This window comes from Leguminivora glycinivorella, chromosome 21 (genome assembly GCF_023078275.1).
Source record: "Leguminivora glycinivorella isolate SPB_JAAS2020 chromosome 21, LegGlyc_1.1, whole genome shotgun sequence".
NCBI classification, from domain to species: Eukaryota; Metazoa; Arthropoda; class Insecta; order Lepidoptera; family Tortricidae; genus Leguminivora; species Leguminivora glycinivorella.
The window spans coordinates 1183902-1199308 of record NC_062991.1 but is presented as its reverse complement, the minus strand read 5'-3'; the positions used below and the strand labels follow the sequence as shown (position 1 = coordinate 1199308).

At 39.2% G+C, this 15407-nt stretch overlaps 1 protein-coding gene across 2 annotated transcripts in view; it reads right to left on the bottom strand.

Annotated features, from left to right (window-relative positions):
• Positions 1 to 15062, bottom strand: part of LOC125237375 (lysine-specific demethylase RSBN1L) — a 47913-nt gene extending 32851 nt beyond the window's left edge. For both annotated transcript variants that reach the window (XM_048144385.1, XM_048144384.1), the window contains exon 1: positions 14656 to 15062. In XM_048144385.1, coding sequence (XP_048000342.1) covers positions 14656 to 14866 — 211 coding nt within the window. In that variant the 5' untranslated portion in view covers positions 14867 to 15062. The remainder of the gene's footprint in view (positions 1 to 14655) is intronic.
• Positions 15063 to 15407: the final 345 nt, after the last annotated feature.

Genomic DNA, 15407 nt, shown 5'->3' with positions numbered 1-15407 from the left:
GCTCTGTTTTGGCAATTTGGCCCATATTCTTTGGTTGATATGTGTTAAAATGTCAAATATTAATATTAGCGCCATCTAGCTGAGCGTCCCCCATAGGTGTAACGCCATCCAGGCCACCATACCTTTTCCTATATGGTTCTGAGGTACATTTTTTTCTTAGACTGTAGCTGTCTATACGGAGTTACAAATTTTTGAAAAAACTGAACGGCCGCAGCGAAGTTGTACTGTGCACACATTTGTACGGTGAAAATGTTCGCGTACAAATGAACTCCACTTGTACGTTGACAAAAGTTACAGGTAACTTCGACGGTGGAAACAGATGCGCAACTCAGTGCGCGCACGCTCTGAGTTGCCCACAAAATGTTCACGAACAAATGTGCAGCACGGAACTTAGGTGGAATACCACCTTAAGAGATATCGACAGTAAGGTAACCAGATAACATCGCATATTAGTATGGATTGGTGGTTATAAATGTTATAAGTGTTTTTTATTATGTTTTGATTTTGTATGCATGCTTTTATTTAATATTCCAATTTTCTAAGACAATTTAACACTGTTATTGTACGAAGAATGATGATCAGTGATCGGTTTTTTGGATTCACCGTCGCGGGATATCAAGTAGAAAAGTTAATATTGATACGACGAAATTATCTCTAAGGAACTTTTTACTCTTACATGGCAACCAGTTGAGACAAAACTTCTATTCTTTTCCTAATCTCTACACTCTATTAAGCAAAATATATTAGAACCTCCACAAAGTATTACCTTACATCTATCATGATATTCATGATATTTATACAAACCGAACATTAAATTTAAATTGTTTTTCTAAATTTTATTGTAAGAATATCAAAGCTAAAGAGTTCACATTTTTAAATTGTTGGAGAGATTTATAGTGGTTATGAAATCCCATGTTAGTAAGTACGTTATGTACTATTTTTAGTTTAAGTTTATAATATTAATGTTGTCGCTTTATATTTTTGGTTGAGCAATAAAACCATTTGGCATTGTGGACATTGTACATATTTTTTTGCATTTTCTAACAACATTAAGCCCGGATTCCCGGGGCATATCCATACTAACATAATGATTGAGGTCGTTCACCCCATGTCGAATCCAAAAAACCGATCACTGATGATGATGATTGGTACAGCCTGGGAAAGGATTAAAAAAACCCCTGTAGGTATGTAAGATATTCGCCAGTCTTTGACAAGATCTTGCAGACATTAGGGAAAATTAAAATTCTTTGAGGAAAATGCTAAAACAAAATCCTTGTAGGTATTTTACCTTCATAATTTCATACAGTTCAATTTATAGTTATATTTCATTTCGTTTATTTCATGCAAAACCATGGCTACAAGAGGTGTTACATAACATAAATTAGGTACATGGTCACCCTGCAAGGGCGTAGCACTGTCTTATAGAAAACTAGCTTAAAACTAAAAACTTTACATGTACAATAAATAAAAGAATATTATCAAGCTGTGAAAGTATTACATGACGCGTACATTGTTATTTTCCGTCAATAATTAATAATATTAGTTTACAATTTTCCACTTTCAGATTAAAATTATGACTATAAAAAAACAATAATAAAAATAAAATCTCAGGTGCTTATTCAATAACTAGGCTTATTTGGGGAATTCCCCATCATTGAATAGAATAGAATAACATTTATTCGTAAACACAGGCAAGACAAAATACACATAATAACAATAAGACAGAAAATAATGAAGTGCCACGAAATGGCCTCATCTCAGTGTGTTGCTGGTGACTTCCAGCGCTGATCATTGGTAGTCTAGTAAATTAATTGCATTTTCCCTTCTGACAATATTTTCTGACATACTTTTATGTTATTTGCACCTTTTGGTGCCTATGTGTTGATGACTAGTCTGGTGTAGTTGGTAGTGACCCTGCCTGCTAAGCCACGGTCCTGGGTTCGAATCCCAGTAAGGGCATTTATTTGTGTGATGAGCACAGATATTTGCTCCTGAGAGTCCTGAGTCATGGATGTTTTCTATGTATGTAAGTATTTGTATGTTATACATACACCCTGTTTTTATTGAATTCCGATAACTTTAAGGGAAGATTCTTTACATCAAATACAATTAATTTCTCTAAGAAACTAGCGTCTTAACTCTTGCGGTTAAGTTATTAAAAAAATAAAGATAATTGCTGAACTTGTGTGTCACAGCATTTACCAATTCCTAATGTTATTTGTTTTGACATGTGCCGTCAATCACTTGACACTAACTTGAATGTTATTCTAAAGGGTCTCTCACAGTAATAAATTCATTTATTATGTATGAAAATGATGAATTTTTTTTTGCGAATTTAACTATATAAGTGATATACAGGGTGGTTCCTGATAATGAACCTAACGACGTGTCGAATTTAACGGAAAACAAAAAAAAACACGGTGTATATGTCGTTGTCTGAGTACCCACATTACAAGCCCTCTTGAGCTTACCATGGGATTCTGTCATTTCTGTCAATCTGTGTAAGAATTTCCTATAATATTTAATTATTTGTGTAAGCATGGTGAAAATAGTGGTAACTGCTGTTAAATATCATGATTGGACAGGAAATAAATGGGCCTTTTTTTTTCAAACTTGTCCGCCCCACTTTTTTTTTGATATGGAAATTTTTATGTGATTTCCACTCAGAATCGCTCTTTAAATCCTAATAGAAGAAAAATAGTCCCAAGGTTTTTTTCGCACTCCATGACCATTTTTTCATACATTTTGTATGGCGGTAACGAAATGGAAGGTCTGAAAAATGTATGAAAATCTTGGGACATTTTTTTTCTCCTATCAGGATCGAAAAACCTCGCGACTCTGAGTATGAATCGTGTAAAAAATACCCATGTTATAAAAAAAGTGCGGCGGACAACTTTGAAAAAAAAAAAATGGCCCAAATGATTCACAATAACCATAGTTATTTGTTTTACAAGGGGGCAAAGTTGTTGTTCAACAGCGTGTGCCAATATTGATACCCAAGCAAGTGAATGATTCCAAATTGTGGAATCTTGAGTGCTGCAAAGCAAAGGTTCAAAGGCACAAAGGTTAAACAAAGTTTGCCACCAAGTGAAACACGCCATTTTTCACCACACCAAACCAACATTAGGAAAATATTGACTTTAAAACATCAAATTATTTGATGATACATAACAAAATTGTCAACTTTGCCAGCCATGTTCGGGCATCAAGTTAAAATTTGTAAATTACTTCACACTCTTGTGGATAAAATGCAAGTTTCTCATTCGTTTTTGTAGTATCAAGGGAGCCTATTGTTACCTACATTTAGCAATATGTATAAGTCAACTTTCATAAGATATATACAGGATAATTGTTATAATTAAGAAAATATTAGGGATGTACCGACTAGTCGGGAAAGCCGACTATCCGGCCACATTTGTAGTCGGCGATTAGTCGGCGACTAGTCGGCAAAAAAGGCCGATTAGTCGGCACTTGATAAATGATAGGAAAATAGTACAAAAGTAAATTATCGGATGATTTATGGGTCGTATTATGTACGTATGCCTTTGTTAGTCAAAAGAACAAATGTTATCTGTAATCATCACAGTAATTAATGACCTACCTAAGACTATCGGTTTCATAGGCAGGACCACTATCTATTTTAAGCTAAATAATTTTTAAGAAAAAAAACACCTTCTTTTGGGCTTCTGGTGATAAATACTTTCAAATGTTGGATTATGTTATCAATTCGTCTGTATATTTTTAATGTTTGTTATTCGATATCTCCGTCATTTCTGAACCAATTTTGAAATTTGGATAATTCTGAAGTACTTACAGGTGAGAATGATTATCAGAACGGAACTCTAACCAGGGGCGGCTCACTCTTCACCAGCTGTTCCACTGCACCAAATGTCACTGTTCTGGACGTAAGTGCATGCTGTTCTTATAAATATACCAAAGTCACTATAAGTGTGCCGTTCAGATTTGAGGAGTTCCGTTCTGACCATCATGAGCAGTTCCACTGCACCAAATGTCACTGCTCTGGACGTAAGTGCATGCTGTTCTTATAAAAATACCAAAGTCACTATAAGTGTGCCATTCAGATTTGAGGAGTTCCATTCTGATCATCATCAGGAGTTCCACTGCACCAAATGTCACTGTTCCGTACGTAAATGCATGTTGTTCCTTTAAAAACACAAAAATCACCATATGTATGCCTTTCAGATTTGAGGAGTTCCCTCGATTTCTCCAGGATCCCATCATCAGAACTGGGTTCTGAGAAAAATGGGATCAATCTGTATGCATATACATTCAATCAAAAAAAAATTTCAAAATCGGTCCAGTAACGACGGAGATATCGAGGAACAAACATTTAAAAAAAATACAGACAAATTGAGAACCCCTTCCCTTGAGATTTGGAAGGCGGTTAAAAGTGGAAAATGTGTATAACTATTATCATAGACATTTAAGCCTGAACAAAATATGAAAAGCGCGATAGAACCCAAAATTCTGGTGAAATTAGTCGACAATTATTTTCTGGCCGACTAGCCGACTAGTCGGCCGACTAATCGGCCACCCAAGCGCCGACTAGTCGGTAGTCGGCCTAGTCGGCCAAATCACTAGTCGGTACATCCCTAGAAAATATAGATACTAGAGAACCTTAATGACGAAATAAAACTTGTAGCGGGGGTGCGCGGGGAGAGAAGGGAAACTCAATACGAAATGTGCAAGTCTTATATTACTACTACGTTTCGTTTCTTACAAAGGACGACTAAGCTGACGCGTTCCCCAACCAGTTAGTGTGAGAGTGAGAACTGGAGCGGAAGCACGTTTGTCAGACGTTATTTTAATTATAGTGCGTAGTTCCACGAGGGAAGCAGGGGACTATAATTAGATAATATCCGTAACTAAGATTCGATACATAGCAAGTCTCAAGCGGCGAGCCTAACCAAATCGGGAAAAATCTTAACACCGCGATGTACGAATCCTATGGGCCGGGGTCAGCGCCATCTAGCGGGTTTTCTGGTAACTAAACCGGTGTCGCCGCTCGGCGCTTTGGGCGATAGTAGGTCTGCGTTCGCTGCATGCTTTGTTGATGTTACAGACTCCCCCTCGGTTCCTGAAGACGACCCGGCGAAGAGAACCGAAATATGGTCTGAGTTGGGGTGGTTGAATTCATGGCCGGGCTTTACAGGGGAAGAGCCTACGAGAGCGTTAAGTGCTCCATGGCTTCGATGAGTGCTTGGACTTGTGTTTCAGAGGAGATGTCGAGTTCGCAGATCGAGGAGTCCGGGAACAAGTTCGCTGAGTCAGGAGACAGCGTAACCTGTTGTTCTTCGATCTGGCGGCACGCGTCCTCGAAAAGGGCATCTTCTATCAGTTGGTGCCCGTCGAATGCGACGACGTTCCGTTCGTCGTATGTTTTGCGCTTGACTGGCGCAAGGTCAATCCTGTATAAGGGTCCATATGCCTGGTTGACTTGGGTCGTTCGGCTGGCTTCTGGTTCCGCAGGTGTAGTCATCCCAGCAGAGTGGCTTACAGCCGCAGATTTGAAGCTAGCGAAGTCTTCGCTATATAGTTCTTGCGGATTGGTTTCGTCCCCCTTGAACCACCAAGTGAACTGTGGCAGATCCAAAACCATATGCCCATCCTGTATGAAACCTACTCCTAAGAGGGTGCGGTGGTGTCGAGATTCCGGCATCGCCAGGAACATGGTTCGGATCACCCGGCCACCTAGCTCGACTTCGGCGACGGTCGACAGGACGGGTCGGCGCTGGGGAATCCCATCTCCCAAGGTTATGATAGCGTATCCTGAATTGAAAGTGCATCCCGTTTTACGCAGATGGTGAAAGAGCTCAGGAGATGCAAGGGTAGACTTGGCACATGTATCCACTAGTGCCCCTTCTGTTTTACCCTTTATTGTGATGAACACCAGCGGCCTTTCTCGTGCGTCCAGTTGAACTCCAAGTGCGTCAAAACTGGTTCCAGCAACGGCGGCGGCACTCCCCTAGACTTGTGGCACGTGGGGCAGTTGCTCCTAACGACACCAGGAGCGCCACACCCGTAACAGGTGAATTTAGGAAACGTGGCGACGGCAGAAGTGGTACTCGGCAGAGCTGAAGACTGCACGACGGCGACAGGTGAGTGGGATGTAGTCGTTCCGGATGCGGCTTGCTCATCGGCCCTTTGCTTCTTGCGGCATTCGTCTATGGTATGGCCGGGCAGCTTGCAGTAACGACAGCGCTGCTTGTTTCTCCTCTGTGAGGTCTCAGGAGCTTGTGCCGGTTCTGGTAGTGAGGCCATCGATGTGGAAGAAGGCACTGCTGCTGTCGAGACGCAAGAGGTAGAGTTGGCAGTTTTCCAGGTGTCACGTAATCGCTCTGCGGCTACGGCATCTTCCAGGAACTTGTCATACGTAGTAAATGACGTTCGTGGGACCTTTTCCTGGATGTAGGGCGTGAGGAGACCGTAAATGAGGTCCAGCTGCTGGGTCTCTAGGAATTCTGGACGAGGTAACAGTGAGAACAGCATGCGTTTCTTGGACACAAAAGCCTCTGTTGTCTCATCGGCTTTTTGTTTGACGCTCGTGATCTCCATGCATATGAGGTACGCTGGTTTCTTGGGTGCGAAGGTCCTACGCAAGCGTTCTTGGAAATCTTCCCAGGTGACGACCTTGTCCTTCATTCCCTGCCACCAAGTCGCTGCGGCATCCTTAAGGAGGAGCGGGAGACCCGTGAGAGCGTCCTGATCCGATATGCGCTCGGCACGCTTGTATGTATTGACGGCAGCCAAGAATGCCTCTACGACGTCGGTTTCCTTCGTCCCGTCATAAGTGAGCGTGCAACGCGTCAGGGACCCAGGCTTCGGTGCCATGGCCGCCATCATACGTTCGAACTGTTCTTCCGTCAGTGACACTGCCATGTTCGCGGGCTTCCTCGGTTTCCGTACTGCTCGTGCTGGTTTGGTTACCAGTCTAGGTCCTGAAGGTCTGCGCTCCGGTGAGGTAGTTGAAGGCTTGGATGGCGGTGTAGACACCTCTGGCTTCGGTTCGTCCTTCATAGATTCCGATGGCACCTCCAGCAATGTGCGCGTGAGTTCGCTACGCCTAACGTTGGGCTGCCAGTTTGTAGCGGGGGTGCGCGGGGAGAGAAGGGAAACTCAATACGAAATGTGCAAGTCTTATATTACTACTACGTTTCGTTTCTTACAAAGGACGACTAAGCTGACGCGTTCCCCAACCAGTTAGTGTGAGAGTGAGAACTGGAGCGGAAGCACGTTTGTCAGACGTTATTTTAATTATAGTGCGTAGTTCCACGAGGGAAGCAGGGGACTATAATTAGATAATATCCGTAACTAAGATTCGATACATAGCAAGTCTCAAGCGGCGAGCCTAACCAAATCGGGAAAAATCTTAACACCGCGATGCACAGTGCGATGAAACCCCGATCTAGGTGGACAAAAAGGGTCACGCTATTTCATTATCTGTGGTGGCTATAGCGATAGCCAACATCCTAGAAGGAATGATTCCAGTAATAGTTTTGTCCTACTACCCTCATAAAATTAATAAATAATGTCGAAGCGAACCGAAACACTGTCATCGATAGTGAAATCGTGCGTTTTACTGCTCTTCGCTTATCAATATTTTATAATAATTATCAATCAGATCGTGCTACTTCTAGTCATGGATCGTGAAGTAAATGGTATGGACTACATTTTAAAATATTAATTGTTAAAAACGGATATTCCTTTGCCAATAAAAATCAACTTTAACGTAAAAAATTCCAATTTTTTTGCATGAGTTTCGTGTTTCATAGACAAGGAAAAGGATGCCCCCCCTTGCCCCCGGGCTGGATTTTTTTTTAATGATAGAGTTTTTAATGTTCTTTCGTTTGATGCATGATAGAAACTGCGATCTGATGCGAGTCTTTGACTTTTTTTTAGAAATCGAACTATCCGTACCTAGGAGGGAGTTTTATGAAGAATGGTTAAAGCACAAACATTGGTTGCATTTGAATTAGATCGTATACCAATTGAAAAACGTACCATGACGTACTCCACAATTTTGGACTTAATTAGAAAAGTACGAAATGAAGACAGTTTACGTGACGTTAATTTGCCTAAGTTTTAGCGATTCAGAGTAAGGTACTTACTCTGAGAGGGTAGGTGAAGAATATCAGTAACATCTGTCTAAAAGTTTTTTATTTTTTATAATTATTTGTTTAATTTATTTTGGAATTTAAGCATTAAATTCTTAATGCAAAATTAATAACTGCCACCCTCCAGCAAATTCTCAAATTTCCCTAGACAATTATTTATTTATTCACTGGACCTAAGTTAACTAACCTCCAAATCACACTATGGCACTCACTGGGATAATTAAGGAGTCCATCGCAGAGCTGACACAAACTTTTAACGCCAAGATGGCAGAGCTGCAAGAAGATTTGGACAAGGCAGAGTCTAGTGGATCATCAACGGTAGCGGTGGTGTCTGACTTCACAGCGTTTAGGTCATTTATTTTGACGGCACTCGAGACTCTACAGAAGCAGGTGCAGCTTGTTGCCCAGCAAGTCGATGACATGGAGATGCGATCCCGCAGGAAAATGTTGGTGGTCCATGGCATCAAGGGATGTGATTCCAGCTCAGATACTGAAGACACTGCCGCACTTGTAATTGAAAAGTTCAAGTCTATCAGAAGTAATGTGTCAGTAACAGACTTCAAGCACTGTCGTCGTCTGGGTAAGCCTCGTGGGGCCAGACCTCAACCCATCCTTGTCAAGTTTCATGACGTTGCTGTGCGAGATGACCTGTGGTTTGGGAAGACAGCATTAAAAGGCACCGGTGTTACAACCGTTACACAACCGTTACAGGCACCGTTAGGTGAATTCCTTACAAAGCCCCGCTACGATATATTTGTAGCTGCCCGGGAACGTTTTGGTGTCCGAAGCTGCTGGACCCGAATGGTGATGTATTCGTTCTCGACGCGAACAAAGTGAGGCACCATGTAACCAGTATTCTGCAGCTACAGTCGATTACACCAGCATCGAAAACAGACGCCGCTTCAACTACACCTGCAGACGGAGACACACAGCCTGCGCAAAAGGCGTCAAAACTTCGCCCAAGGAAAAATAAGTAGTTGTAATTCGATAAATATTGTTGGTTCAGTTTCTTGAAACACCTTTTTAACTTAATTCTACATTTCACATCATTTTATGTCGGTCGGTTGGTTGTAACTTCTTAATTTAGTTGCGTTATATACATAGTTAATCATACCCTCTTTACTTTTTATGATTTAGTTTCAAATGTTTAAATCCAAACTTGTTTATTACGTTGCACTTGAAACCAACTTGAACTGACATTTGAACTATCAATGTCATCTCAAACTGTCAATGTCATGTCATTGTTGCGTTTCGTTTCTGCAAATATCTTATGTTGTCTGTTTTTGCAAATGTTTTTCACTGTTTCACACTGCTGGCGGGTAGTGTATGACCACCTTTAGTTTATTTTATTTTATTATATTAGTAAATTTATATTTATTATATATTATATTATATATATTATGTCACTGCACGGCCATAGTTTTAATAGCGATTTGAGTGATCACTACGCTTCCTTTTCATCTAATGATGAAAGTGAAGATAGTTTCTATAGCTTGCCTCCTTCTCTCCACGACTTGTTAGATGCACAATTTTATGATTTATGCAAAAATTTCAATGTTGTTCACATTAATGCCCAAAGCATTCCTGCTCATTTCAGTGATTTCCTATCATCCTTCGATGTGCAAAATATTCATGCAATATTAGTTTCTGAATCCTGGTTTAAGCCATGCCTACCTTCTGTTTCCTATTCTTTACCTGGTTTTACTTTGGTTCGAAATGATCGCTCGGGGAGGATTGGCGGAGGAGTTGCAATTTATCTTCGCTCATATATTCCTTTTTCAATTATTAGCATTTCGCCGCAGTCTTCCTCGTCAGATTGTGCTGAGTATCTTTTCCTAGACGTTACGCTTTCTCATTCCAAACTTCTCCTTGGAGTATTTTACTCTCCTTCCCTTACTATTAATTATTTTTCATCTTTAGAAAAACTTCTTGAGGATTTTTTACCATCTTTTCAACACCATATCATAATGGGGGACTTCAATACTTGCTTACTCAAAAATGACCATCGTTCTAAATCCCTTAAAGCACTAGCTGACTCCTGTAATTTGAATATCCTTCCTTCGAAATCAACCCATCACTTTCCAAATTGCTCCCCTTCACTTCTTGATCTCGCTCTGGTTTCTTCCGTCTCACATGTAGCTAAATTTGGTCAGTTGTCTGCGGACGCTTTCTCATATCACGATCTTCTTTACCTTTCCTACAGAATCCGTCCACCTAAAGTTAAATCTAAAATCCTGTTGCAGCGTAGTTTTGGTCGGATGGATGTTGAGAAGTTGCGGGCTGATGCTGTGAGGGTTGATTGGGATAGTGTTCACAATGCTAGTACAGTTAATGATAAAATCTCCATATTTAACTCGCTTCTCATTCAACTGTATGATAAGCACGCTCCCATTCGCTCAATCAAGGTCAAGCATCTACCTGCTCCTTGGCTGACCCAAGAAATCAAATCGCTCTTAGGTAAAAAGAATTTGGCTAAGTCGAGATACAAGGCGGATCCATCTGATGCAAATAAAACCAAGTATCATTCGTTGCGAAATCGATGCAGTACTGTCTGCAGAGATGCTCAGAGGCGTTATATCCATAAATCTGTGGAAGATGGTAATCCTGCTAAAGTTTGGAAATTTTTAAAGTCTCTGGGAGTCGGTAAATCTTCTCAAAATGTATGTTTTAAGAACAAATTAGACAAACATAATAATATGAGATAAACCTAGAAAAAGATACCAGGATACAGGCCATATCAGTTGTTTTTTCAACTGCCTGCCTGAATTATATAAATAATAAATAATAAATAAATAAATCTGATGTTAATCTTGATAACTTAAATCAACATTTTTCCACTTCTTCAATCTTTAGTGGTCCTGCTAAGACTAGGACTCTCGAGTATCTTTCATCACTTCCGACTCCAGACTCTTCTCCTTTTTCTCTTACTCAATTTTCCAGTAGTGATGTTGCGAAAACTTTATCAGCTATAGGCTCTAACGCCGTGGGTGTCGACAGCATTAGCCGTAATATGATTCTTCCACTTCTTGATGTTCTTGCTCCTGTCATTACCTGTATTTTGAATTTTTCAATTTCCAATTCCGTTTTCCCTTCACTTTGGAAAGATGCTGAAGTCATTCCCTTACCTAAAAAATCAAAGCCTTCCACTTTCACAGATTATCGACCTATCTCTATACTTCCTTTCCTTTCCAAAGTCCTTGAACGTTTAATTTTTCAACAACTTCTTTCCTATCTTAATTACAATAATCTTCTGAATCCATATCAATCTGGCTTTAGGTCGGGACATAGTACGGCTACTGCTCTCGTCAATATTACAGATGATATACGATCCGGTATGAATGATCGTAAGTTAACAGTGTTAACGTTGCTAGACTTTAGTAACGCGTTTAACACTGTTGATTTCGACATTCTGCTGGCGATACTGCGTTCTCTCAACGTATCTCCTGGAGCTGTTGAGTGGTTTCGTAGTTTTTTAACAGGTCGTCGGCAGCGTATTAAGTTAGATTCTTCTCGATCATCATGGTGCAGCACGTTAGCCGGCGTTCCGCAGGGTGGCGTGTTGTCCCCATTATTGTTTTCCTTATTTATTAACTCCATTACTGTCAATCTCTCTTCATCTTTCCACCTGTATGCCGATGATCTTCAAATATATTCTCAGGGTTCACTAAACGATCTACCAACAGTTATTTCATCGACAAATAAGGATTTAGAACGAATTTGTGAATGGAGTAACAGTTACGGACTGAATGTTAATCCTAGTAAAACTCAAGCCATCGTTATTGGGAGCTCTAAGCTGATATCGCGACTGGACCTTGGTACTTTGCCACCACTAATCTTCAACGGAGTTTTAATTCCTTTCTCTGGTCACGTGAAAAATCTAGGCATTATTATGGACAGTACATTTTCCTGGGTACCCCAGCTTAGTGAAATTAGCAGGAAGGTGTTTGGATCAGTGGCTTCCCTGAGGAGACTTCGCAACTTTCTTCCTATCCCCACAAAAATTGCGCTTACTCAGGCGTTGCTCCTTCCAATCTTGGATTACGCTGATGTTTCCTATCTTGATCTATCCGAAGAGCAACTCAATAAGCTGGATCGTATTCAGAACGTCTGTATACGTTTCATTTTTGGTTTGCGCAAATTCGATCATGTGTCTAGCTTTCGATCGCAGCTGAAGTGGCTCCCCATTCGTCGTAGACGTAACCTTCATATAGTTTCTCTCCTTTATAATATACTGTTTAACCCTTCAACTCCTCGCTATCTCAAAGACCGCTTTAGTTTTGTTCAATCTATCAGATCTTCCCGAAATTATCTTCTTAAAGTCCCGTCATCTTCTTCTAAATTCTTCAACGATTCCTTTACTTTCCAGGCAGTTCGGTTGTGGAACTCATTACCTATTGATATAAGGCATGCTAAGTCTCTTCACATTTTTAAAAGTCAAGTAAAAGAGCATTATTTATCTATTCCATAATACAATATTTATTGATGGTCCTGTTTCATTTTCCTTTATCGCTATTGGCCGCATTGTTTTTGATCTATGTACATTCGTAGCTGTGTTGTTATAGTATTTATATATGTACGGTATATTTAGGTTTATTTTAATTCCTATTTATGTATGTTTATTAGTATTAAGATTATTTGACGTTTTCTATCACTCACTGCATCACCTACTCAAATCAGTTGTTTTTTGTGTCTTGTCTCCACTACCCAAAGGTTGTCTGGAAGAGATCGCTCTTTAGCGATAAGACCGCCTGTTGTCTACCATAGTTAATTAAAGTTATGTGATGTAATCTTGTTATATTGGTGAACAATAAAGAATATTTGTATTTGTATTGTATTGTATTGTACTTACCTAATAAACCGCATAAATTATTAGTGTTGTTTTATTTACTTCATAGTGCTGTGAAAAATAATATGAATATAAAATGTGTGTCAAAAACTACATTTGTACTGCCTAAAACAATGACCAATATAAATTGGCCTTCACGCGTGTAGTAATTCTTAGTACCAATAGGTCAGCTTATACTGGTTTTAAATTTTAATGTGAATTTGTAATTTCTTTCATTTCATTTCTATTTTGACATCATAATATGACCTACTAGAGTCGGTTTTGAGGGTTAAATAATATTGTCCACCTAGATCGGGGTTTCATCGCACTGTGCGATGTACGAATCCTATGGGCCGGGGTCAGCGCCATCTAGCGGGTTTTCTGGTAACTAAACCGGTGTCGCCGCTCGGCGCTTTGGGCGATAGTAGGTCTGCGTTCGCTGCACAGAGAACCTCCTATAGAGTGGCAGTCTTGTATATTTGGTTCGCGATACGAGTCACCAGTGTAAAACTTACAAAAAAAAATTCAATTCATCAAATAAATCTTGATAACAAAACAGGAATGGAAGGAAACAAATGATTTAAATTTTTCCTTAATTTTTGTACAAACTTTTTGATACCAATTGGTGTAGTAAAAACAATCAAATTTATTACATGTTTCAGTTGATTTGTGACAAACAAGAGAACAAAATACATATTATATATGGAGAGTGTTTACTGAATCTTGAATTGAATGAAAATTCCCATTCTACAAGTAAACAATGCCAAGGTTACTCTCAGTTCTTTCGGAGTTTTGTCTTTGATTGATAAAATTTATATTAATATTTAAAATGATAGTCAAACACCTGATAATCACACCTTACAGAAGATCTTTAAGATTTTTTGAGTAATTTTTATGCAAGTTTTAGGATTACAGGAAGCTTATAAGCTTATTATTTGAATAATCATGGAAGCTTATTATTTTATTTTATTTATTTTAATCATGGAAGAGCGGTGCCTCCCAACACAGGCAAATATATTTCTTACCGGGAGACACCATCCCTCAAATCATATGTACTTAATGATTTTTATGAAATAAAGATTTTTGTAATTTATGGACTGGAAGGGTTACCATTATGTAGCAATTATAAATCTATAAGTAGTGGAAAAATGAACATTTGATAGAAATCCATCCCATGTAATAAATACCTAAATAGTTTACCTGGTGAATTTAGGATTTCATTTTTTGTAATTTTTGTATGTGAGTTCTTGGTGAAAGTCACCTATATTTTCCAGAATTATCCTAGATGTATTGTGAATTGAAGAGAATGCAGAGTTTGAAGGATTTTAATTAAGCTATTGAATGCACTATATAACGTCATCGTAAATTAAAAGTCGACGGTAGAAAGTCCGAGCAAGGTCAGCCCATTGATGCAATAGTCAGAAATCCATCGCAAATACTCCGTCAATCTACACGTAAACTACCAAAAACTTCCACAAATATAATAAATAACAAAAAAATACTCTTAAAATACTATGAAATGTTTATAAACAGTAATGACCTCTATACATGATGTAACTTAGTATATTCATAGGTTAACAAATTTCCCACCAAAATTATTAACTAAAACATACACTCATATCCTAGCAAACGCATTAAGAATCATTTTATAGCAGTTTAACAGTGGTATTGGCAAGTGTGTATAGCATAGATTACCTTTAGGTTCCGATGTAGAGACCTGTCTCGAAGTGGTTGACATAGTTGGATCATATCCCAGTTTCGAAAGTTTTCGATAGTCGTGCGTCACCCGACGGCGTTTAGTGGCTTCGCCGGCGTCTGCATCGCTATTTCCACTGAAGTAATCGTCAGTATAATCGCAATTTTCACCAACTTTTACATGGGAATCCAGCGGGCCACTAGACGCCATTGTTTAGAAGCCAACGCTGGTATCAACAAAACATACGCTGGTTTCGTCACTTAAATAACCACGCCACTAACAAATGACACACTGGCAACGTGGATATAGTTAACAATTTCACAAAACGGCGAGAAACACATTGATTCAGGATAAAAAACAACTTGCGACGCCATTTACTGCTAACTCACACTTTTTTTGTGGAGTTTTTCAACACGTACAAAATGTCGTATGCCGTTTAAGGCATTGACACTAGGTCATTCAGCCAACAGTGAAAACCATTTTTATTCTTTTTCATGAAAACGACTATCAAGAGTATCAAGTGATATACTCAATTACTTATATATTTTTTTAATTCTTTAATAAATAAGTCGATTATATGTAAAATATATAAAAAATAAGAGCTAAATTATTAAATATTACAATTGCTGTCAGCGCCATCTGTGATACTATATGAAAGATACGTAGTTAAAATGGACTTGACATTTTAGTACACTACTCATCTACGTGGTTTCAGTAGTATAAACACAGATGACGCTGTCACCCTATTTCA